Here is a 25849-nt window from a genome sequence, read left to right on the forward strand (position 1 = left end):
CCGGCTGGAGCCTAGGGGCCTGCAGGGAGCTCAGGTAAACGGGATCCCTCGCAGCTGAGTCACCCACCAACAGCATCCACAATTCACAGCTCCATCCATCCCCTTCCCCCCAAACCACATCCATACCTTCATCCACACCTCCAGGGAGTGACAGATACCACGGCCTGTGAGCTGCAGAGATCTCCCATGAAGCACACAAGGCACAAGAAATATTTTTTTTTTTTGCTGCAACGTGTTTATTATGTGCCAAAAACTACACCACAGCTTACTCCACACGTCTGTAGGAGAGTGCAGTCTTGCCTGCATATACTACAATGAGGTAGAGACTTCACACACAGCTTCACAAAACCCCACAAAGAGCAGCTGGGATATGCAACAATGCAACATCAGCTCAGCAGGAAAGAAAAAAAAAATAATCATAGTAAAGAGGGAGAAATTATGACACTGGTTCTTTGGCACACAGCTTCCAATAGAGGGGAAAGTAACAAAATAATAATGATCAGCATAATTAAGGTCTCAAATCCCAGCAGCAGCATTTCAGTCGACTGCACTGATACTCCAAACATCTCGGGAAGGAAAGGAAAATTACTTGTCCCCTCTAAGAGAAAGGGCTCCCAGGAACCTTCATCGTCCACCAAAACGCAGCCCTTTTTTAGCTTGTTACAAAAGAAAAGGTAAGTCCTGTGACTTTGTGTGATTAAAAACCTCTATCAACCCCCCATAAGTGCAACTTAAAAAAGTGCAACAAACTATTTAAAACTATATACAGCAGCTCAGAGATCCTCATCCCGTCCAGTTTCAAATCCAAAAACAAAAAAAAGCCCGGCCTGTCCCGTTGCAAACCCCTGGATTTACAACGTCCTGCCATCAGCCCCCAGACACAAATTGCAATAATGTTAAAAGCTGCCAGGAAAAGAAAAAAATCTCTCATTTCAAACGACTTAAAAACTGTTTTTAAGAGTGTAAAAAGGAACTCGTAAAAACCCTCGAGCGTAAAATATGAAATATGATTTGGTTTAAATGAAGAGCAAAGTCTCCTTGTTGTTACAGTAAAAAACGCCAGCTGAACACCCAGGTCACACCATCCAGGTGGGGGTAAATGAATGGAAAGGCACTGTATGGCAACGGCAAAACAATGACCAATGAGACCTGCGCTCTCTCCACCAGTATTGCAAGGAATGTAAAAAAGCGCCTTTAAAAAATAAAAAAACCAGGGCAGGGGCGCCTGCGGCGACGCCCCCGCGACACATGGCCCTTGGTTGGTTGGGTTTATTTGTTTTCAATTTTTGCTTCTCGTCAGCAAACCAGGAACCAAAGTCTGGGAACTGCAGAATGGCTTGAGGGGCACTCCCCCCCTCAAAACACCCCCAAACAAACCCCAACAAAACTCACTGTGCATTAGTGCAGAAACAAAAAGACCAGCAAGTGCAAACATGAATGTAAGATTTTTGTTTTTTCCCCATCAGTCCTCAGGAAGAACGTTCCCAGCCGGGCCTGGCTCCGGCGGGCGCTGCTGCGCTCTCCTCGTGGCAGGCTCTCCCAGGACTCTGCCCGTGCCAGCCCCGGGCCCGGTGCCCCTTAGCTGGAGTCCCGGTTCTTCTGGTTGCGCATCAGCGGGCGGTGGTGGCGCAGGACCTCCATGGAGTGCTGCCAGTGCCAGCACGAGCGGCAGAAGTACTTGAAGCAGATCTGTGGGCAGAGCACAGGGGTGGGTGACACCAGCAGAGCCACTCCTCCCCTTCACCCCCTGCCTGGTTTTGCAGCCCCCATCAGCATGGTGGATCCGTGGGTTGGACAGGGGAATGCCAGCGATGCTGTGGAGGGCCTGGTGTGCCCAGCTTCCATCTTTTGAATAGGTTTGAAAGTCAGGGACTGGGCACTGGGGCAGTAGCTGGGCTCTGCCAGGGCTCCCATCACTCCCGTGGCATTCCTGCCCCCTGCTCATATCCCATTCCAGCTCTGCAGGAAGCTGCCAGAGCCCATCCAAGCTCCTCTGCCTGCAGCCAGAGTTCGCCGTGCCTCAGCCAGCCCCAGGGGCACGCACCCCAACCCCAGCCCATCATGGCTCACAGAGCAGCAGCCTCCCCTCCCCTCAGGGGCACCAGTCACTCCCACACTAGGTGCCAGCGCTGCCACAGCACCAGCAAACTGCAGCACCCATGGCTCAAAGCCAGCTGGACATTGCCTCCCTGGGCCTCCTGGCAAGCACCAGCACTGCCCTCCCCAGGAGGGCTGCACCTCCTCCAAAACAAGGTCACCCTCCCAGCTGAGCCCCATCTTGCCCACTGGGGAAGAACCAGTGTATATATCCCCAAAACCCAGCAGCAGGGCCTGCTCCTTCTCAAGAAAAACCCTGAGCACAGGCTGCAGGAGAACTAGCCTTACCTGGTCTCTACAGAAGAATGGGCCAGGCTGGGCATTGCACACTTGGCACATGGAGTCCTCCAGGTATGGGTCGATCTGAACCTGCAGGAGAACCAGGCAATGGGCATGGAGCAGCACCTTTCCCTGGTACCTCAAATCCACCCCCAGCAGCACCCCTAGGGCTGGCAGAGCAGCAGTCCCACTTCCCACTGCTTGAGCAGGAATATGGGGCAGGCTCCAGAACACTGGTGCTCCCAGCAGTACCACCCATCATGCACACCCCTCCCTGGGCTGCCCCACCAGCCCCACTCACCTTCTTGGTAAACTTGGTGGTTTTGATCTCCACAAATGCAGCAGTCACAGCCTTCAGGTAACTGCGCTGGTTGTTGAAGGTGACACGGCCCGACCCTGCAAGGAGCCAGACCACAAAGGTTAGAGAGGAGCAGCAGAGATCAAGAGGGAACCACTGCACCACCCCCTCCCTGGTGCCACTCAGACAGGGAAGCAGCTTTGACAGGGAGATGGTATCCAGGGCTCTCTTCCTGCCTCTTTCTCCACATTGCCAGGATCAGCAGAGTGCTTCACGCTACACCTGAAATGCACCAGTGCTGAGACAGCTCAGCAGCTTTTATTGCCAGCCCCCCTCACCCCAGAGCCTTGTGTTCTGCAGCCTCATTGCTGGTCAGCAGCATTCCAGCACCACTTGCTTCCAGCCAAGGTCTATTAAGTTTCAGGACTGACACTGGCAGATCCCTACAGCTCAACCACAGGACAAAGTGCCACCCAAAACCCATCCATTCCCCTCCCAAAGCATTGCACAGGACACAGGCTGGAGGGCTTTGGGGTTACAGGAGATGCCCTCAAGCAGCACAACCAACCAGGGCACAGCTTAGTTACCAAAACTGAGCTCTGATTGCTGTGACTTTAAGACAGCTCTGAAGGTGAAAGTGCCACCAAGCTGCTGGGAGATGATCTTGCCTACTTGGAGCAACCTGGGCTCTGCATGAACCACAGGAGGATGGGGGTCACACACTGGGATCTCACAGGGCCAGCACAGGGAGATTCTGTGACACCTCATCCACAGCCACACTGAGGATTTGCCTGAAGTCTCATACTGCCATTCCCATCCTCCTTGAGACCGTCCCCCTAAAGGCACTGCAGGGGGCTTTGCAGCACAACATGCATGCCCTAAACCCGAGCCTTGCCCAGAAAAGCCTGACTACTATCCAAGCACAGTGGCCAAGCAGTGACAGCTCTGCACGACCAAGCTCTGCCTGGCAACACCAGGAGATCCACAGTCTCTCCAAATCTGTGACTTGCTGCAGCCTGAGCCTGGAAAGCTGGTCCTGAGACACAGGCTGTGGGGTTTTTCCAACAGACCAGCCTCCTCAGTGCTGTCCCCTGGCCCATGAGGTCTCCAGGGACATACACACGTCATGACACACTGCATTTCAGCTCTGGTGACAAGAGCCCAAGAATGGGTTAAGACCTACAGCTGTCTCTGCCCTGGGAATGGAAAAGCAGCTACAGCAGCATCCAACATCCACTAACAGCACTGAACAAGGACAGAGAAACCTTCAGCAATGCCTAAAGGCATACTCAAAACTTCAGGCTGCTCTGGAATGATCCAGGACCTTCCAATTCCCCAGCACATCAGCTCTATCAGCCCTCCCCAAGGCTGGCCTTGCCTCCCCAGGGCCAGGAGATGAGAAGCACAGACTGCAGAAGAGGTTGGACAGCATCTGCTCCCCGAGCCTGGCACCTGGGCAATCTTCCAACAGAGGGACAAGCCAAGGGCACGCTGCAGCCTCCTCAGAGCACAGCAGGGGCAACCACAATCCCAGGGGAGCCCTCACTTACCTATGGGGTACTTGTGCTTGTCGGTGTCGATGCCAGCATAGACCACCCCTCCGAAGAGGTCGTACATGACGGCTGCCAGGGCCTCCGCGTTGAGCATGCCGTGCAGGGCCCCCACAAACACTGTCTTGCTGGGGTCCAGCCGCTGCGAGGGGCTGCGCACGAAGTTGCTGTCGGCCAGCACCCAGGGGATCACCTGCACCTGCAACCAGCAGCACCCCTGAGCCTCAGACCTCGCCCCAAGCTGTAAATATCATTTATTATCTATTGCTGCTCAGGCTCCACATCCATCCGGAGCTCCAGATGCCTCCAGAGAACCCACACAGGGACAAAACCAACTCTGCTTCTGGCCAAACTGGAACCCAAGCCAGCAGTTCCTTGGGGGTGGCAGCCAGAGGACAACCCACATCCCTCCACCTGCATTTATGGCCCAGTCAGGTACCTCCCAGCACAGGAGCCCAGTGTTGGAGGGGGCCACTGAAATGTCACCCACTGCCAGCTCCATCTGCAGCTCTGCAGCTGATGGAGGGCCCTGGAGGAAAAGCTTCTGGCAGAACTAAATCACCAAGCACGGAAGCTCTGCCAATTGACAGACACCAGGAGAGCTGTCTAGAGAACAATTAGTTTGTGCCTGTCTAGATTAAGAGCTGCATCTCCATCCTGTAACTCCCTGAACTCAGGCAGTTGACCGTGATCTGAGGAAACCCTCTGCCATAAGCCCAAATGGAGCCTCTGACAGCCCCAGCACCCCCAAAACACAGGTCAGCCAGCCAAGGCCACACTGAGGAGCAGCCTGGGATCCAAAATATCTGCCTGCTGAGGGTGAGTTACTTGTTCTGCAAGCAGAGGAGGCCTTACAAAGCACCTGAGGGGTCCCAGTCTGCTTCTGCAAGCAAAGGTGTGATGGAAGCAGCAGCACAGAGCAGTCAAATCCCTGTTTCCATGCTCTGTCCCAGCTAGCTGAAGCCTGAAGGCAGAGCCTGCCACCAGGCCTGGAGCTCCAGGTTGGTTTGACACAAGCTGTTGTGAGGGACACAAACACTGAGCTGACACATCCCTACCACAGGCACAGAGCAGTCAAAGCCAGCACGCCTTCAGCTGCTGTTCCAGCCCTGCTTCCCTTTCCTCTAGTCCCTCTGCATCCCCTGCTGCCACACCAGGCTGCTCTCCCAGCTCTGCTCACCTCTTTGCAGCGCATCCTGCGGCTGGACATCTTGAAGTAATACTCACTAAGCCCATCGGGGCTTAGCAGGTCCTGGGAGCAGGCCTGGAGCAGCGCACGCACCGACTTCTCCGACTCAAACACCAGGTAGACGTAGCCTTTGGAAAGGGAGGGAAGGAAGCAGCTGTTACAGCTGTGGTGGAGGAGGAGCAGATCATCCCAGTTTGCAGACATCCTCAAAAATCACTCCTGGGTGCCACCTGAAGTATCTGTGTGGTAGCTCTTGCTGTTCCCAGCAATATTATCCTCTTGTATACAAGCCAAGCTTCAAGAGCCCAAACCCAAGCTCAGCATGAGGGGCAGGATGCCCAGGGCCACGTGGGCCACTGTCCATCACCCACAAACCACACCTGGACATGCCAGGTGGGCAACACCAGCCTGGCCAAAATGAAGTCTGCAGAGAAACAGACCCTGCTATGTATTTAGGATGGCCTGGCTCAAATATAGTTCAGGGTTATAAAGTCTCTTCCATGGATGCCAGTGCTCTACCTCACCCTGCTCTGGTGACCAAATGAGGCCATCAGGCACTACAGGGCCTCCAAACCAGCCACTTCCCACCCTGTAACTAATTCCTGCTTACACAATATGCCAGCCCAGCTGCACATGCTGGCAGTGGGATCAGCAGCTGTTCCAGAGCCACAGCCCTACACAGAGCTCCCAAAACACCAGAGAGGGTTCTCCCCCAGCCCACAGTTCTGTCCCACACTGCTATGGATGGGTGAGGAGGCTGGGTTTGGGGTGCCAGTGCTCTACAGCCCAGGTGCAGACCCAAGTGAGGGCAGGACATTACCCCAGGTGCTCTGTACCAACCAGTCACCAGCATGCAGCTGTACCATCCCAGCATCCGTGCTGTAACATAGCATGGGAAAAAAGTAACCCTACCGTGTTCGCTATTACCTTTAGGCATATTACCTTTGGGAGGACAGCGTGGGTGTTTGCCATCCTTACCAGGCCACTCCACACTCAGGGAGCCAAAAACACGGAAAGTGTTGATCAGCCCAGCTACAGAGAGAAGGAGAGAGGTCAGTGTCTCCCACAGAAAGCTCCATCCTGCACCCTCCCAATATCAGCACCCAAGGCCTTGGCGTGGGGCCTTGCCTTCCAGGGCTGCTCACCTTCTGTAATGTCCCATGGGACTCCTCCCAGGAACACCTTGCAGGAGTAGACTGGGTTCTTGTAGTTTCGGGGAGGCAGCTGCCCGCTCCAGGTGCAGGTTGCTTCGTTCACAGCTTGGAGAAAACACCAGTAATACTCAGTACAGGATCATTTCCTTCCCACTCTCTCACAGGTCTCCCCATCTTCCCCAGCTACAGGCTGAGCAGAGCTGCACAGCCACAGGCAGCTGCCCTGTTCTCTCAGCACACTCTGAGAGCCAGAGTCAGGCTTGGGCCTGGAGCGAACTCTGCTCAGCCAGTGTGTGCATAGAGGCCCCCCAAGTGTGGGGCTGTCCCCTGGCCCCCTCCCAGCTCACCTGCTGCCTGCCGATGAAGCCGGGCTTCTCTCTCAATACTGAAGGGATCCTCCGGAGAGTCCAGAAGATCCCAGGAAGGCCACGCAGATGCTCCAGGCCATCTTTTCGATGCACTGGCCGGGGAGGAAGTTACTGCAGCCAGGGCAGCTTGATCTTGATCCAGCTGGGATCCCACTCCCATCTTCAAGGGGTCTCTCGACACCCCACTGAGAGGCAAGAAGGGCAGAGGAGGGGATATGCGAAGGCTTGACTGCAAGAGAGAGGCCATGTTGAATTCCAGCTCTGAGTAAAAGCACATAATGCCAGTGGTGAGGCATCACACTGGGGCCCTGCCCTTGCCCATGGCAGGAGAGGGAGCTCTCAGGAATCTCCTGAGATCCTCTGAGACCCAGCAGAGGCAAGAAAGCAGCAACCCCAACTCATCCTGGCACTCTAGGAAAGCCCTGGGCCATTCTCCACTGAACCCATGCCCATGATCAGCAGCAGGCATCATTAAGCAGGAGGCACTTCAGAGACCACCAAGCCAACAGCTACCCCTGGCTATACAGCCTCAAGAACAGTGTCAGCCCTGGGGAGCACCAGCCTCAGGCTCTGTGCTGTGCCCACAGTGGGCAGGGCTTGCTGGACGTGCTCAGGGACTCTGCAGGCACCAGCTGGATCTCATCCTCACAGCCCAGCTCAGGGCTGCCTGACCAGAGAGTGAGCACCATGCACCACAGCTCCTCCCAGGGCAGGAGGAGGGAAAGCTGGATTAATGGAACAGCAGGGAGGCAGGATGCTGCACAGCTCGGTGCCAGCTGCGCTGCGGATCCGTCCCTGCGCTGCCACGGCAGCCGCCCACGCCAGGCCCTGCTCAGAGTCCTGCCCTTCACAAACAAGGCCAGCACAGAGCCCTGCACCACCTGCCACCAGCACTGCCTGCCTGCTGCAGGCACTCAGCACATCCTGATCCTCCAGGGTGCATCACAGCACAATCAACCCCACATCCAGTCAGGTCTGTCCTTCACACCCACCCCAACAGAGGGGTCAAGGCCATGGCAACACCACAGCAGAGCCTGAGCAGCTCCTGGCTTTATCCTGCCATGCCAAGGCCAGGCCATGCAGCAGCACCCCAGAGCTGGCTGGAGCCAGGCTGCCCTGCTGGCACCCAGAGCTGCCACTTGCACCCAACCACAGACCCATCAGAGCAGACTGGAGCAGCCAGCCAGACACTCACTTGCTCCCTGCCTTTCAAATTTAGCTGTGCTTTAGGGAATGGGAGCAGGCCAGACCCAGTTTGCTCTAGAAGAAACCACCCTGAGATGGACAAATGGGAAGAGCAATGAAAGGCAAGGACAGTAGCTCCTCAGAAGTCCAGACTGGATCAGCCACCTCCCTGCTGGGATCAGGACACAGACACCACCCTGCCTCACACCAGCTCAAGCACTCAAGATCCCTCTGGGAGCTACTGTAACCCAGTAGGGCTGCAAGCACAGACCCAAAAAGCCAAAATATTAGCTTAGAAGAAAAAAATACGAGGATACTGCTGGCTTGTGGTGAAGGACTGCATGAGCAGCCTTTCTCCCTATCCCTGGGCTGTACCAGTGTGTGCACAACAGCTCCTCCCAGCATCCCCTCCCATTCCTGAGCAGGCAGGGCTCTGGCTGGCAGCTCCACTCAGCTGTTCTGTGCTCCCCAAAAAACACAGCAAGGCCCCAGGAGCCAAACTTACAATCAAGTCTGAGAGGTGGTCAGAACCAGAGCTGAACCCACTGGTGTCCGAGTCCGAGGGGCTGCTGGAGCGCGAGTCCAGGAGGGAGCGGGAGTTCCTCAGCGACGGTGTGGAAAACTTTTCTGGCAGGTCTGAACCAATGGGGTCTAAAGGCAGAAAACCCAGCGGGGGCTTCCCCAGGACGTTCCCAAGAGGGTTACTCAGCATGCTGAGAACTGCAACAGAGAGGGACACACAGTCTGTCAGGGCTGCAGCACAACACTGCTCTTTCCTCCTGTGGCCCAGGAGGCCACCGGGCTCCTGTCAGCCCACAAATGTCATGTCTGGGAGGTGGCACCTCTGGGTGTTTGCCCTCAGTTGGGCCATGGTGCTGCACAGAACCCACAGCAGCCTGGTGTGGCTGACAAACATGAAGGTGGGTTGTGAGAGAGATTGGCCAGGAGAACCCACTTCATGTGGGAGAAGTTCAGAGATCCCACATCCCAGATTACAGACCTCAGAAGTGCTCTGGGACAAGGCCCTCTGCCCAGTCCAAGCCATTCCCTGCCACTTGTCCTGGAACAAGCTGGGGCTCGGGGCACAGCTCCCCAGGGATGGGCGCACACACCAGTGGCAGGCACACTTGGCCCACCAGCAGGAATTTCCATGCTCAGAGGTGGGACACTGCTCCCAGCATCCCTGCCAGGAGCTGGCTGTGGGCAGCCAGGAAGGTGCCAGCCTGGGCTGCTGACAGAGAGGCTTCGCTGTCCCTGGTGTGTGTTCACAGCAAGTCTGTCTGGTCAGGCCTCTGCCCCAGAGCCTGCAGACAAGGATGTGTCAGACTGCTTCCCTCACACTGCAGGTTTTCCTCCCACTGAGGAGAATCCAGGAAAATGCCTCCCTACAAAGAGAGCTGCTTCTGAGCAGAGGACCAGGCCATGCAAAGGTCACAAAGTCACATCCTGGTCAGTGATGTGGGGGCAGCTGCCACCCACAAGGCGAGGGAATGTAGGGCAGGGATCCCACAGGGGCACACCACCAAGCAGCCTATTCAAAAAGAGCAAGTCTCAGCAAGCTGAATGCGTACCAGAACCAAGTGAAAAGAGCAAAGCATTCAGAAATGGTTTTAATTATTCACAGGCTGCAAAACAAGGCAGCTTGCCCTGAAGCTTTCAGTTTTCAGCAAAGCAAATTTGGGATCCACACGAGATCCTCCAAGCCCCACCTGATCTCAGCAAGCTGAACCATGAGGTTTTAACCTAGATTTTCAGCAGCCCCCACGCAGATGAGGATTAACAATCCCAACCACCAGCCAAACCAGGAGAGTGACAACACCACGGTGCTCGAGCACGCTGTGGTCAGACACCAGGAGAGCGCAGTGCCAGCGCCAGGGAGAGCTGCTGAGCACCACTGAGGCAACACGCTGGGATGTCCCTACCCCAAGCTGCATTATCCAGTGGCACACCTGCTGTGAAGCTGGCATCTCCAGCCCCACACTTGGGGAAAAACCTCACCGCCCCAACAGTACACAGGTACAGGTGGCTCCTTGAAGTATCTCCCTCAACTCAAGGCAGAGACCTCAGCAACAGTCACTCATCTTCCCACATTTGCAGAGCCTTATCCCTGCAAGAGTCCCCTATTCTGGCTACATCACAGGACTAGGAACTCACCTCTGACCACACTGAGAAAGGGACCTCCTGCCCCTTGCTCTCCTGGACAGGCAGCACCTGTGTTCACACCCAGCCCTGCAGCCACAGGAAAATACCAGCCAGCCTGGCAGTCCTTACCTGGGCAGCAGCAGCCCTGGGACCGAGGGAATGTGACACAGCTGGGAAGGAGATGCTCCCTCCTAGTCACAGCTCCGAGCAGGGCACAGCATCTCCCAGCCCCGGCAAGCTGCACTTGCTGCTCTGCTGACTTCTCTGAAGCCACGTGATGTGTTTAAAAATACAGCCGGCGTATTGTTCTGGGGAGACAGCTGAATCTGTCCGACAGGCTCCAAAATCTGATTAGTCACTAAACAGCACAAGAGGCAAAGCAAAGCAGCTGATCCCACAGCCCAAGCCTTGCTGCCAGCAAATGCTCCCGCGCTGACACCCTCCTCCTTGCCCAGCCAGCGAGGGCCGTGGGTTTGGAACGCTGCAGCCCCGTGCTGACCCCAGCTGCACAGCATTCCAGAGACCTGGAGCAGCTCATGCCAAGCAGGCTGCTACCAGATAATGCTGCCTTACCCTGTATCTCCTGGTTAGCAAAGATGTGGAACCAGAACTCTATTTAGGATGCAACAGCAAGGCTTTGGGGCTCATCAAGAGCTCCCAGTGGCATTACAGGGTCCAGCTGCTCTGTCCTATTTACGACATCCTCAATTCTGCCACCACATCCTCATCTCTCCCATGATTTCTCAGCTCTTGCAGGAGCTACAAAACCAGTAAGGCCAGCATAAGCACACTGAAGTGGCAGGATTACTGGCCTTTAAAAGGATCTACTGTCTGGGCATTTACCACCACACAAAACCCTGCCAGCTTCAACTGCCCCAATCCTAACCTCATGTCCTGGAAGTGCTGACATCCTGCTGTTAACACGGATGGATTCCATCCAGTCCAGCAGCTTTGACAGCTCTGCACTGGCAGCACTTGATTACACATTCTGCAGGACAAACTGAGCTCGTGGGAGACCCCACATCACCCCAGTGGGCCTGACTCAGCTTCACCTGGTACCCACAGACCCTCACAGGGACATTGGGAGGAAAAGCCGTGAGTCAAACTCATCATTTCCTCTTTTACCCCTGCTCAGTCACCAGGCTGTGGGCCCTGATGCCAAGCTGTGCAGGTAGCCTAGCAAAGCCCTGCATGAGACACCCAGATCTTATTCCTCAGCACTATCCCAAAGGGATCCTGACCCAACTCCCTGCTTCAACCCACCAAACCCCTCCTGAGGAATGGGGCACAAGAGCCCAACAGAGGCTGCCCACCTAAAAAAAGCCTTCAAGGCACTGGGGCCACGCTTCTTCCTGGGGAGTTGGCCTTGTTTTCCCATCCAAGCAGATGGCTCATGTAAGGAAAAATCATTCCCAACACACATGCAAGATGCATCAGCAATTCCTGGAGTTAAGAGCATCCCTTAAAGTCCCAAAGTGAAAAAGCAAGTATCATGGAACTACTCAGGGCAAGAAAGAACATGAGTGCAAAGAAGTATTTTTCACACCTAGAGGGGAAACTTTAACTCAGGGGTCAATGTGATTCCCATTCACCACTCACACACCAAGAGCTTCTTGGAACTTCTCCTGCCTTTGCTCAATGCAGCAAGGGAGCACACAGCAATGCTCCTCTGCAGGGGACAGCAGAAAAGGAACTTTTAATAGAATCTGGGCACTGACTGGCACTGACTTTTGACTCACTGCTGCAGCTCCAATGCCTGACACAGGCAGCTCTGCTCCATCTCTGGGTGTGCCAGCCCAGCACGGGCACCTCTGGGCTCTGTGGAACAGCCCTGACACCACAGGGCACTGCCAGGTCCTGGCCACACAGGCCACTCCCTGGAGAAGGAGCGTTTTTCAAACTGCTCCTTCTCTTCCTTAGCTGAGCTTTCCCTAGTAACTGCTGTTTGGAGACACCATTATTCCTGCATCAACCCAGGGGCCCTAAGGAAGCCCAGGGGAGCACACTCAAGACTCTCAGACCCATCATACCTGAGCCACGCACCTGACAGAAACAAGCAATGAGCCCACAGTGCTGGTTTCAACTCCTGAGGTCATCTCTACCTGCAGACCACCCCAAATTATCCTTTAAATCCCACTACCAACCACTGAACTACCCCATTGAATGTGAGTTTACACTAACACACAGATCACTCCACCAGCACAAGCTGCAATTCAGAGCACACTTTGGGAAGTGTCCCAACAGCAAGATGTCTAATCCAAGCACTAAGAACAGCTTTTACTGTTCCATCCACCAGTTAAGACATGCAATTTAAGCACCTGCCCAGGACCTTGGAGCACACAGTTCTTCTCTGTACACTGTAATTTGCAGCCATTTGATATGTAGACCTTCCCAGCAGCTCTGCCCATGCCCATTCTGTAAGACATGAATATAAAGATGAGCCCCAAGGATTGCTGGTGGTGGCAGCTCAGGGAAAGAAGGGCTCTGGGAAAATAACCACTATGCTGATGACAAATGACAGTTTATTGCCTTGGATAACACCTTAAGAGCAACAGGATCATTTAAGGTTGAAAAAGACCTCCAATATAGAGTTTAACCTTTGACTAATCACCACTTTGCCAGCTAGACCAGAGCACCAAGCGCCACATCCAGACATTTCACATGGAGCATCCCCTGAGTTTATGCCTGATGGACAGAGCTGACCAGAACCTCAGCCACCTCCACAGTGCCCTTTGAACAAAATGCTTCAAGCTTAGCTCTGTGGGACACCACCCAGCCACCAGCATAAAAGATCAGTGCTGCCACTCTTCACTCCTTGGTGCATCAGTTTAATCAAATGATCCAGAAACTGAGTCTAGCCCAGAACAAAAATCTCTCTTATCCAGCAGCTGCCCAGGTCCTTGCACTCAAGTTCTTTCTCCACACTCAGAACATCAGTGGGAGCTCCCTCATGGCTGAGAACAACACTTGCCACAGGGCCCTGGAGACACATGGAGAGTGGGCCAAGGACCTCCTGCTGCAGGAGCAGTGTGCCAGGCCCAGTCCCTGAGCTGCCAGCTGGGTCTGGCACCCACAGACTGAGCACAGGCAGCTGCACACAGCCCCAGGGCCAGAGGAGCACACACACTTTCAGAAGTAATGGTCTGGAGAGGTGTTCCAGCCTTTAGAAACTCACTGCAGGGCTGAGAAAGCCTACTTTGAAGAGTCCAGGACTTGTCTGACAAGGCTTGAGCTAGGCCACCTCTGCAGCCTGGCACCTCCAGCAAGACGGACATTGCCATCTTCAGGAGTTTATCTGCTCAGAGATTACTCAGCACAAGAAGGATGGCAAGGCTGTTAACACCTCCCCCTGCACCCACCAACTACTACACAGGCTGCAAGTCCACCTTTCTGCCTGGATCTCCCCACAGAACAGGAATGCTCTCTACCAGGAGGAAGAGCCATGTTTTGGTGACACCTGCCATGCCCAGAGGCTGCAGCACCATATACACATTTGGGGCAGGGCAGCAGAGGAGAGAAGCAGTGTGACTGAGGCCCTGGAGACTGAATACAGTGCACTTTCTTTTGTCATGCATCAAATAAGCCTGTAAAGTTAAAAAAAAAAAAAAAAAGCTAATGTCCTAAACAATAGCCTGCTGCAATTCCAGAAAAACAGCTTGTCTGCAGATTTTACCACCCAGCCAAGCTCTGCCCTGGTGGGGTGGGAGCAAGCTGAATGTTTTAGTCAGCCAAAAAGCAGCACCTCCTACAGACACTGAGAAACTCCGTGGCAAGAGAAACATTTGCATGTCTGAAAAGCAAATGGGCACCTCAACCAGCTCCTACAGCTGTGGTTCAGCAGTGACACAGCCAGACAAGCTGCCAGGGCGAGCAGCTTGCCCTCACACACACCAGCACCAAACAGCTCAAAGCTCATGGCAGGGAAGGGGTGACCAACACTTGAGTCTAATCCTAAATTTCAGCACTTCTCACCTGCAGCTGTGGGAGCTGGAGCTGCCTGCAAGGAGCCTGCACAGGAACACTGAGTGAAACGTGGCCAGCAGCAGCTGCAGTGGCAGATGTGGGGCTGGAGCACACAGGACAGGGACAGGCTTTGCTTGGCACAGGGAAGGCAGACACTGGATTCTCCCTCTTTACCAAATTCTCACAGGGGCACAAAAAAGCCAAGGAAAAGCTGCAGCAGAGCAGTGGCACAAGAATTTCTTCCTCTTAAGTGGAGCAGCCATGGGATAAGGCCCAGAGGTGGAGGAACTGTGTCCTTAGAGCCTGAGCAGCACACTGGATACATCCAGAGGATGTGCCCAGCTCAATTCCTTCAACTTTCATTACATTCCCATTGCTCCACTGAAAAAACAGTGCTGCTCTTAGAGGAGCCATGCAAAGTCCAAGGCACACTGTCCTCTCCAAACTGTAGCACCACAGAAGCCCCAGTAATCTTGAGCAACTACCAGCTCTGGAGAAAAGCAGCTCCCAGAACTGCAGGTGTAATCAAAGCAGCAGCAAACACCATCTAAGTAGGACCTACAGCACAGCCAATTTTTTCCTGAACTACAAAAGAGGAACCTCTGCCCTCACAGATTCTCATTTGGGGCAAAGAAAAACTGAAGATATACTGGCAGCTATTTCTGGTTTGCTAAGAAGGGGGCAGGGGAATAAAAAAAGGCAGCATGATCCCACAGCTGAACCACAGAATTAGAGTCAGGACACCTGAGGTCTATTCTTGGTTCTGACACCAACATGGTAAGTCACTTGCCCTGAAAAATGGAAACAGCAGCATAACTGGGAACAAGTAGAAGATTATTGCATTAACATCTGAGAGCACTGGTCCTCTGCTGGCACTGAGAGCAGGGCCTGGCTGACAACAAGGCTCACAGCTTCCTGAGGCAGGGAATCTACTCCTGCATGTTTCTAGGAAGAGAAAACAGCTGCCCAAGGTAAATATAAAAATCAGAAAAGACAGCTAAAATGCAATTCAGGATTACAAGTGCCCAGGTAATTGCATTCACTAAGCAGGCTGCCATAACCACAGTTGTCTTTAAAAAGATCAGAACACTGAAATACAGCAGGTTTTAACATGTATCAGTCCCAGAGAGATTTAAAAGCCAACATATTCAGGTCAAATTCTGCACAACAAGCTTCAGCTTTGCAAGCCTCAAGAACAAACACTTCTATATTTAAGTACCAAACTCCTCTCAATTATCTGCTGCAACATCTAGGGTGCAAACTGTGCTGTGTGTGTTACCTGACATGATAACAAGGGTGAGTGACTCATCCTCAGCTGCATCACAGTTTGGGGGGGTGTCAAGGCCAGGATACACCTTGAGAAGGGGGACTCTCTGGAAGGGGGCAAGGTGCTGGCCAGACCCCTCTGCAGGCTGCAGTGAAGGAAAAACAACTGAAAAAAAGAGACAGACTTAAGTCCCAAACTCAATTTTCCTTGGGAAATGGCACACAAGCCTCACTGAGGCCTTCAGCTGGCATAAAGCCACTGCCAGACTGGCACTCCCAAACCCCACCAGTGATGCAGGCTCCCAGGTACCTTCCAGAAATCTGCACCCCTTAGCATCACAGCTGGGGAGTTTGTCTCACCCTCCCCTCCACACTCCTGGGGAGAAAACCAGGCAGAGGGGCAAGGAGGGATGTCCCCATGGCCATCTCACATGTGTGGCACCGGGTGCTGTGCCCGAGAGCAGCCTCTGTGCTGGCAGCAGCACAGACAGCACCTGTGATTCAGCTGTTTTGCCATCACCTAAGGGACCAGGCACAGGGCACTGAGCCTGCAGATGGGGACAGAAGGTGCAACCCTGGCTGGAGATGCCTTGCCCAGAGCCACAGCCCTACAGCAGCACCACTCAGCCTCTGTGCAGTGACAGCTCAGGGACTGCAGCATCCTTTGGAAGGGGATCATTCCCGAGCCAGCTCAGGGGAGGTACCCACTTAAGAGATTGTTTTTGTGGGAACAGAGGCAGAACTCATTTCTGGAGCCCCCTTGGGCTACATGATTTCTGCCACCCTCCAGCAGCTTTCCTACCCTGCTCTGAGCAGGAGCTGGACTGGATAACCTCAACCTTCCACCTGGAGCTGCCCTAAAAGCCCCAGCCTGCCAAGAGCACTGCAGAGGGCCCACAGCCTCTGCTACAGGCACACACACTGGGAGAGCACGTCCAAGAGCTGTTCCCTACTCAGCTCCATGTGGAAACACTCATGTCAGCACATGCTGTAGAGTTTGCAGTAAAGGCACTGAGTCAAAGACACATTCAAGATCTCTTCTAGAAAGCTCCCATGCTCCTGATGGAGCTGCAGCACAGCCTTTTGAGCCAGTTCTGCCCAGCAAGGAACCCTCACATCCACTGCTTAGACATGCAGCAGTGCAAGGGCTGGAGGAAAACCTCTTCTCTCATTTGACTGATGCAATTTTGGGGATGAATCCTACTCCAGGCCGGGGCTTGCACACACTAAACCACTCTCCCTGCTGCTACCTCCATATCAATCACAGCAAAGACTAAGCCATGAATTGCCTGGGGCAGTTCAGAGCCACCAAACAGCAGCTCCAATGCTCTCCCTGGAAGGGAATGTGCCTTTTAAGGCTCGATTCCAGAGTGAGCCAAGAGAAATGTTCTCCAAATCACCACTGAACAGTGCCACAGGGCTGCTCCAGAGGCCACAATCAAACACCCCTCCCTGGCAGAAGCCAAGGGGAGGTTTTGGGTGGTACATGCCTGCTCCCACACAAGCTGCCTCCAGCATAGGACTGGAGCTGCCCTGACCCACTTCAGGTCTGGCTGGATACAAGCAGAGATGCTGGTTGGGTTCCTGTTCCAGTTACTCCTCTATTTGCATCTTCTGTTTTACAGCATCAGCGCAGATAAAAATAAATCTGTTTTAGGAGAAGCTGCTCAAATGGAAGCTTTAAGAGTTGGACTGAGAGCAACTTCCTTTAGAAACCAATTGCAAGCTCAGGTTTGATACTTCTTTTACTTATTTGATACATATTTTATTCTGTTAAGGATCAAATACTGCTGCCACATGAGCAGTGTGCAGCTTTTAAGTGCTTCCCACTCCCCAGCACGGGTGGCTGGAGCCAAGCACTGAGGAATCAGACCACTGAGCATGAGCAGCTCTTATGGAAACACATTCAAGAAACAAGTGCCCATTAAGTACCCACATCAAGTAAGTCCTTAGAAGAGTGCTACAAGCACTAGGATGGCATGGGACGAGCTCCTAGTAAGGCTGTCTCAGGTATTCCTGGAATACCAGCACCGAGCAGGAGACCCAGTGAGCCAAACCAGCTCCCAGCTTTGTGCCTTTACACTGTTTTCATCCACAACCTTCACACAGAAAGCAACACCACATCTCTGCTTCCATTACTACACTCTGAACACCAGCAAGCTGCTCCCAAAGAGCCAGGCTGCCGGGAAAGTCTGTTCCTCCTTTCATGGGAACAAACCATACGAAGAACATGTAATTCAGGACCACCACCAAAACTCTGGATACCTATTTTCCTGAACCAAGCACTGGTCCAGGGTCAGCAGGAGTTGCCCTTCCCTCCTCATCCCAGCAAGACAAAGAAACATTTCACTGAGTTTCCTAGGCATACTTGGGCTTAGATGGAAGTAAGTATCACCCAGGTGAAGTGCTCTCCCCCCTCACCCCTTTCATTACAGAGCAGGAAAAATCCTCCTTGGATATTCTGATGCCAGCCTAGCGTTGTCCTGAGCTCTCCATCAGGATGCACCTCTGCCATCTTCCTCTAGCATAAGGAGAAGGATTTACACACAGCCAAGCTGGAATACACAGAGCTGAGGACACACCTAGGTCAGCTGAAGCCACTTGTCCAAAAGACAGCAGGAAAAACAGCAGGGAGAGACCTGGACATGCACAAAGGAGAGCTCTATGGAGCTTGGCATGGGTTAGCCAAGCAGCAAATTAAACAGATGGAGAACTGGAGACCCAAATCCTCTGCCCCAAGCTCTGCACCCAACCACTCAAACCAGCAGCTTGAGGAAAGCCAGTTATTGCCGTGCTGTATTCATAAACAGCCACCCCAGGCTGAGCAGCAACTCTCCCCTGGGGGGCTCAGGTGCCCTCCACCACACACAGCATTTGAGGACACTCTGAAAACAGCCTGACCTCGGGGAGCAGCTTATGAATCCCTCCTGCTGTTATCAAGAAGAAAGGCAAGGAGTCCATGACAACAACTGTTCTTCCTGTGCAACAGGTCTTTTCTTTCATCTTTCAGATGGGGCTTTGCCTTGAAGACTTCAGAGAGATTGGTGCTCTGAGGCCTTGCTATCTGCCAGGCAACACACAACAGACTGCCCGCAGCTCCAGCCTGGCAGAGTTTAAGCAACTACAGATAAGCAAGCTTATTGCAAAAATGAGCTGCTGTGCTCTGGGAAGCAGAAGAGCCAAGGGCTGGAAAGATTCAGCAGCATTTTCCTACCATGGGCCGTTTCCCCAGAACCAGAGCGACGGGAGCTGCAACCGTGCAGGCTGGAGAATGAGACAGCAGCAGCCACCCCGCAGAGGGCACAGATGAGGCTGGAGCTGCAGTCTCAAGAGCAAATCCAAGGAAAAGCTCAAGTCTGTTGCTGCACCAGCAGCTTTAGGGTCACACAACAAGCAGAGAGGCAGATGCAGCAAGGTGCTCCATCAGCTGCCAGCAGGAAGACCTTACCTTGAGCACCCAACATCCTCTCCAGAGGACCTGATCCTGCTAAAAACACTCCGAGGTTAGCACTGCAGACTTAGTGTTAACAGACTGGTTTTAGGATGATTTCCCTGTGGGCAAGTCTGCTGTCCCACATAGGGACAGCTCCCAATGTAGGGCAGGACAGACCAGCCAGACCGAGCAGCTGGCACGCAGGCTGAAAGCCAGGCAGGGAGACCCAAAATCTGCACACGGATCTGCTGTGCACTGCTGCTCTCCAGGCAAAAACTGGATCAAGACCCCATTTGCCTGCACCCCTTGAGAAACAGGGCAGTGAAGGTAAAGGATATCATCAAGGGCAGTCCCACCTTGCTGCCTCTTAACCCCTCCTTGCCTCTGAACTCAGAGATCCCAGCACACCTTCCTGCCTACTCAGAGGCTAAAGACAGGGAAACACGGCCTCAAGAAACACAGAATGGCAGGACTGCAAGTGTTAAAGGCCAGCTTCCTGCACAAGTCCCTCCCCAGGTCACAGAGCAGGTTGCTGGGACTTGCTGAAGTATTTCCAGCCTGACAGATCTAGTGGCAGCAGAGGGTTTGAGACGCTTTGCCGGCTGTGAGACAGCAGTTCAATCCTACAGCCAGGAAGTGCCAGCAGCTCGAGCCTGCAGCAGCCACTGCCTCCAGAGAGCCTCTCCAGGCACCAGCAGTGCCTCTGGCACGCTCCCCAGAGCTCAGCTCACGCCCTCTGTGCATTACAGGCCTGGTGCAGAAAGAAAGCTCCTCACAAATAACCCTGTCTGGGCGCAAGGGGCTCAGCAGCCCTTTGGGAACAGGGGATGTCAGCAGGACTGGGGCATAAGAAGCAGCCCCGCTGTTCTCCAGCCTCCAATCAGCTGGCATGTGCTCCTACTGCACCAAGCTGTGTGGTGACAACGCCCTGGGAGCACAAGGTGACACCAGAAGGCTTTGCAGCCAAAGGTCCCTCCCAAGCTGAGGAAGCTCCGTGCTGGCAGGGACCAGACAGAGGAGAAGAGGTCCCAGCTCATCAGTACTCAGGCACAGCACTGCAGGGGACCACATCAGCAATATTTTTAGCCTGATTGTTCACTATTTTGTTGCATTTCCACCCTTCCAGCCACCTCTCCGTGGGTCCGCACAGCTGAGTCACTGCTGGAACCTTCCAAGCGCTTGGGTGCCAGCAGCACAACAGTTTGCTTGGCAGTGCCAGCCCTCCCCCATGCCAGCACTGCCGCAGCCTCACCTGCCTGCAGGACACCCCCATGGAGACCCCAGCCCTGCCAGGCCTCAGCAGCACTCAGACACAGCAACATCCTCTCCATATCCTCCCTCTTCCCATCACTGCATGGACAGGCCACCTGGAAGCACCAGCATCTGCCAGCTCCTCAGACCCACAGAGCTTTCAGACACGGGACACTTTTCTGTCACCCAGAGTGTTCCACAACCTTTCAGAAAACGCTTCTGAACTACAAGCCCTCTGCTCCCAAGGAGCTCCACTGCCACTCCTCCAGGGCCCTGAGGAAGGCCTAAGGCCCCACAGAGATGGGAGGGTGGGTGGCTAAAGCAATACAAAGCTGTGCACAGGACCAGCCTTTCACCTCCCCAGCCAGCATGTACCATCCCCACAGCTCTCAGAGCAGCAGAGTAACAGCAGCCCAGACCGTGAAGCACTCCTGGCCCAGCTGCTGCTCGCCTGCAAAGGGAGCGTGGGAGTGAGAAGGAGAACACTGTCTCAGGATCACAACACTGCCAGCCACAGGGCACTGGACCCTTTGCACAGCCACTGAAGGCCAGAGGCTGCTCTGTACAAGCAGTACAGCTGCACTTGGGCAGGTCTTATACCCCACCAACTCCCTCTCTGTGCACTAATGGGAATACCAGGAGTCAGAAGTGAAGAAATAGGCCTCTTCAGACAGCACTGGGTGCCATCTTCCACCAGCTGTTACCACACTTGTCACAACCACCCGGTGGGCACAGATCATCAGAGCCCAGCACTGTACTTGAGGCAAGATCCTTTCCACAGCTCTATCCAGGCCTCTGCGGCAGGCAGGAGCTCCAGCACAAAGCACTGCAGTTAGTGGGGGCACCTGACACCAGATACACCCTCTGTGAGCAGAGAGGTCACCAGAGCACCTTCAAATCCTCTCCAACTCAATCTCTCTCCTGAAACCAGCAGCCCTTCCACCCCCTCAGCAGTAAATTCCCACCAGCAGCATGGCCATGGCAGCCCCACCACCCAAGCTCCGAGGCGCAGAGCCCGCCCCGGGCTCGTGCCAGCACTGCTCGCCTGCCTGCCGGAGCACTGCGGAGACACCCACGCCTCTGCCAAGGCAGGCTGGCAGGAAGCTGGCCAAGAGAGCTCTGGAGATGGCTCCAGAGGAGCAGGTGGAGCCGGGACATCCGCACCGAGCGGCTGCCCCGTGTGTGACAGCCCCGTTCCGCAGCGCGCTGTGCGCCGAGCCCAGCGCCAGGGCTGCGAGCAGCAGGGTGACTCCAGGGGATGTCACCTGCTCCAAGTGCTCTTCATCCATTAAAGACCCTGTGACACAGGGAACAGCAGGGCTCCAGTCTGCCAACAGCCAGAAGGGGAGCAGAGCAGAGCTCTGAGGCACCTGGCTGGCCCACTGCACACTAACAACTTGTTTCTCCTTCCTCCTTCGAGGTCTCAGCTGGCAATGAAAGTACAGGCAGGAGTGTGTGGTATTCCCTGGTTCATTAGGGGAAGCCCACAGGACCATGTGGAGGTTTGCTCACTGGAGCAGAGCAAAGCTTAATAAAGCTACCACAGCTGGGCTGCAGGCAGACCTCAAGTGCCCATGCCAGGCCCCACATGCCAAGTCTTGTGGAAATTAAATGCAGAAACTCAAATGAGCTGTGCAGATTGAGCTGTTCAAACTCTACTACCCCACTAGTACTTTTTTTTGCTCTTTTACAACTCATGCAGCAACTCAGGGCTGTGTCCCAGAAGCTCTTCCTATGCTCAGGACAGCACCCCCTTGCCCCTCCAAACATCTACACAGGCAAGCCCCACTGCCCAGCTCCCCCACCCAAGAAGCTATCTGTACTCCTGTCAGCACCAGCTCCACGCCTGGGGCCTCCGTGTCACCCAAGTCTGCGCAGCGATGCACTCCCCTTTTAACAAAGCAGCAGCAGCATGCTGCTATAAAGGGATGAGTTTCTGTAGCAACCAGGCTGTACTTGTACAAACTCTGCCAAAGCACTAGATCTTTCCACAGACTGATACTTAAATGAACACACTGTTTGTGAAACTGGTTTTTACATGCCTCAAAGGCTAGCAAGTGAACTCTCCCCTGTTTTACCCCTCTGCTCCAACACCAGGCTGACAGGATGCATTAAGTTTGTGCATGCAGCACTCCTTCCTCCTGGGATTTTACAGGGAAGGCCGGTGTCTCAAACAGTTAACTGGACCCCACATCACTCCAGGGTGGGCACCCAGCATGCCTGGAATCCCCCAGCCGATCCCAGCTGCAAAAGCAGACGGGAGAGGATCAAGGGGGAAGGGCACACCAGCCAGCAGCGCGTGGCTGCAAGCCCACACCCTGCCCATCACGTAGGTTTGCGCTGGACCAGAAGAGTTAAAACAAGAAGCCATTCCACTGCATCTCCTGCAGCCCACTGCCAGGCACAGCCCGCTATTTCTAGTTGAGTGTGGGAGTGGAGAAGGATCCCTCCAAGTCTCCCACCCAGCCCCAACCTGGCTGAAGTTGTTGGGTGCTGGCTGTACCACACCCCACAGCAGAGTTGGGCAAGTGAGGCTGCCGGGACTTTGGCAATTGGGCACAGGGGGGACCCTCTGCAAGCACACCCCTCCCCACCTGCAGAGCTCCCTGCCACCAGGGATTTCCTCAGGCTGCTGGAGAGAAGTTCAGCCTCACTCCTACCCAGCGTGTTCAGCCTCCTGACACCACACCCCCCACCCACTCCTTCCAAACACAGCAAGAGGATTTCTCCTCTCCTGGTGAGGTTATTCCTCCAGCAGCGTTACAGCTCTGAGCAAAACAACCCCGGGCACTTCTCATCTGCAGTGAGCTGACAGCAGAGCAGAGGGGGCTGTGGCACAGGCAGCCACAGCCTCCCCAACTCAGCTGTCACATTACACAAGCAGCACGGCTTGAGAAGCCCCCATTAGCCGCCGCCAGCGCCCTGTTACACAAGCACATCGCTCCACGTTAGCTCGAAACCAGCCAAAAACACACACACAATCCAACAACTGTTGCTGCATGTGTCAGCAGACTCACCGGACTGTGTGCTGGTTTGTGCTGCAGTGTCAGAGTCCTGGGTGCTCCAGGGTCTGTCCCACCCTGTCAGGTTGAGAGACTGCAGGCCAAGGCACAGATCGTTGGTGTCTGGGAGGCCACGGGAAGACTCTTGCGTGGACGTAGGGAAGAGCATCCTGCTTGCCACTGCTTCTTCAGAGTCCTGGATGTCTGCTCGGATGGAGAACAAACAGAAGCTTGAGAGTTCAGGGCTGCTTTTTTCTTTTTAAAGCAGGAGTTTTCCAAAGCATTAAGCCCCAAGCCAGGTCTCGTGTCGCTCTGAAGCCACAGCTCCTGCAACCAGCAGTTGCACCCCAAAAGGGAGGGCTACCATATGTCCAGAATCCAGCCCCCCACCCCCCTCGGCCCCTCCACCTTCCTATCCCGTCTGCATTACTGACTGGGTCAGCATGTGACCAGGCTGCTGATGCTTACTGTGCTGACAGTGACGTCACTCTGCCATGCAAGAGAACTGCATCAGCTCTTACAAAATAAAGGTAAGAAGAAAGGAGAAGATTTCCCCTGACAGACAAGACGGTAGCAGGAGGAAAGAGGAGCAGTTCCAGTAAATCAGGGGAGGCAGGCAGCACAAAGCAGGGCTCGTCGGCACAGCAGACACCAGGCTGGAGGCAGCAATCCCCCCAGCAACGACGAGAGCAGCAGCGACAGAGCACAGTTAGTTTTAGTGCTACCCAGCTCTCCTGTCCCCGCCTCCCTCCACCCACAAAACCCAAAAACACTTTAGTCCTGGCCAGCTTCCAACTGCTGGCTCCAATTCAGAGCCGATGCAAAGCTTCGCAATTCTGCTGGCATAATCTGTTTGGTTGAGCCTGGCCACTGTGCCTCACTGACTCGGCATTGTTTACCCCTGAGTAACAAGGATAACCTTCAACCCCCACTACCCGGAGAGCAGCCCATCATCCCTGCTCCAGCCCAAGCGGGCACATCCCACTGGTACAGGAGGAAGAGGACCAAGCAGACCCATTTCACATCAGGAGTTTTTCATGGCCTGTTTACCTTTCGCCCGCCTGGTCCCCCCTTTCCCATCCCTCCCCTCCCTTGCAGGGTGTTCACAAGCCTACAGTACTGGAGATGCAGATTCTCGCCTTGGTTTAAGCCCGTGCCAACAGCCTAAGGAAACGCAGCAGGTTCATAGTCTGAGAATTCCAGTTTAACGCAGGGATCTGGGGGCTGGTGAAACCACAAGATGCTCAGCTGTGCTACCCGAAATCTGAGTCAGAGGGCATTTATAAGCCAACTCCCAAGCAGCAGCAGCTGTCTCCTCCTCCTCCCCCTGCCCCCACAGCCTCCCACTGTGCCATCAGATGTACACCTCACTCCACACACCGCTCCCGGCTCTTCCGCAGGCGCTGCAGTCGCTCCAGTCTGTCACATTATCCCTCACGTGCAGTCCCAGCCATCCCGGCAGCGTTCCTGGCCTCCTTTTCCATGTCCCATGCCACTTGGATGCCCAGGCAAAGGCTGGTGGCAGCTGGGTAGCCTACCTGTGACACAGGCCACTGCTGCCAGAGGCAGGACCCTTGCTCCACACCATGGTAGTTTGGGAGCACCAGCACACCCAGACCCCAGGGAGGGGACTGAGGCACCACAGGAAGAATCAGAGCATTTAAAACCATCACCTGCTGGCAACATGTCACCTTCCCTCCTCCCAGCTGCAGCCTCCTCCACAGCACTCCACCAGGATAGAATCCACCAGGGTGTTTCCTACTCCTAGTAGTACTAGTACAAGCTGTAGTGCCAATTCAGTCACATTACTACCAAGCACCTGTAACAGCATCTATTCCTCTGACAGCATCACACCATCTCCAGCATGGTATTGCACTGCATCAATTCTTCCCAGATAGTTTTTTGATGGCTTGTTTTGGACATCTAACATAGGGAGGAGAGGATCAAGACACAGTGCTCAGCCAACTCAGTTCCCACAGCAACCATAACTTGTCCATATGAATATGTAACATTCCTGCCTTTGTGAAGAGGCACAAGTGCTGTGCACAGATCCCTGGCAGCAGGAGACTCCCTTCCCTTTGGGTACCAGGGATCTTGCTAGGTCTCAAAAAGATAATTCCCACCAAGCTTCATCTTCTGGAAAGCATGGACACAGAGTACTAACACACAGCAAAACCTGAATCCCAACAGCTTGGATGAAACCCACAACTGAAAAAATAAGAAAAATAGGGAACAAATTTATCAGTGACAGGAAGCACTCACTCTGCAGTATCCAGCCAAGCTTTCCCTAACTAGCTGCATTTTTCAGGAAATAGACTGTTTCATTTAATCAAACCAAATCAGATTCAAGTAAAAGATCCATGATTCCCTCTGATGACTTCAATCCACATTAAAAACAAACTCCCTGCAATCCAGTTTCAGCTCTAACTGTGGAAGCACAAAGCAAAATCCACTCAGATAACCAGCAGTTTTTAATTAGACCTTTTCCCATCGGAAGCCAACAACCAGCCCAAGCTGCTTCCCCTTTAATAGTCCCAGCCAGGCTGAAAGACAGATACAGGTCATCCAGGCAAAACATCAACTAGAAAAACAAAGAGAACTTACACAGATTTCTGAACTAGTTATTTTTAAGAGTCAGGAGTCTGGAGATTTGTTACAAAACAATTGTTGTA

General features: G+C 54.0%; 1 protein-coding gene across 6 annotated transcripts; it reads right to left on the minus strand.

Moving 5' to 3' along the window:
• Nucleotides 1-219: 219 nt before the first annotated feature.
• CPEB1 (cytoplasmic polyadenylation element binding protein 1) lies at nt 220-23869 on the minus strand. Of its 6 annotated transcripts, none has more exons than XM_036389886.2 (11): nt 23699-23869; nt 23193-23381; nt 8626-8840; nt 6915-7164; nt 6559-6672; nt 6341-6445; nt 5405-5541; nt 4225-4423; nt 2678-2772; nt 2386-2466; nt 220-1689 (listed from the first exon to the last, which is right to left on the minus strand). In XM_036389886.2, exons 2-11 carry the CDS (start codon nt 23344-23346, stop codon nt 1579-1581), a joined length of 1461 nt encoding a protein of 486 aa, XP_036245779.1. In that variant the 5' UTR covers nt 23347-23381; nt 23699-23869; the 3' UTR covers nt 220-1578. The 6 variants fall into 6 exon arrangements, with proteins under 6 accessions (XP_036245779.1, XP_036245781.1, XP_036245780.1 ...); XM_036389888.2 differs by having other exon boundaries at nt 6392-6445; nt 23646-23869; XM_036389887.2 differs by having other exon boundaries at nt 6356-6445; nt 23646-23869.
• Nucleotides 23870-25849: the final 1980 nt, after the last annotated feature.

Source organism: Molothrus ater, chromosome 13 (assembly GCF_012460135.2).
Source record: "Molothrus ater isolate BHLD 08-10-18 breed brown headed cowbird chromosome 13, BPBGC_Mater_1.1, whole genome shotgun sequence".
NCBI classification, from domain to species: domain Eukaryota; kingdom Metazoa; phylum Chordata; class Aves; order Passeriformes; family Icteridae; genus Molothrus; species Molothrus ater.

Coding starts and splice junctions, on each gene's coding strand:
- CPEB1 (XM_036389886.2), bottom strand. CDS start 23,346: ATGCTCTTCCCTACGTCCACGCAAGAGTCTTCCCGTGGCCTCCCAGAC. Junction 6,673..6,914: donor GCTTCATCGGCAGGCAGCAG/GTGAGCTGGGAG, acceptor GTTTTCTCCAAG/CTGTGAACGAAGCAACCTGC. Junction 1,690..2,385: donor CATTCTTCTGTAGAGACCAG/GTAAGGCTAGTT, acceptor CTCTGCCCACAG/ATCTGCTTCAAGTACTTCTG.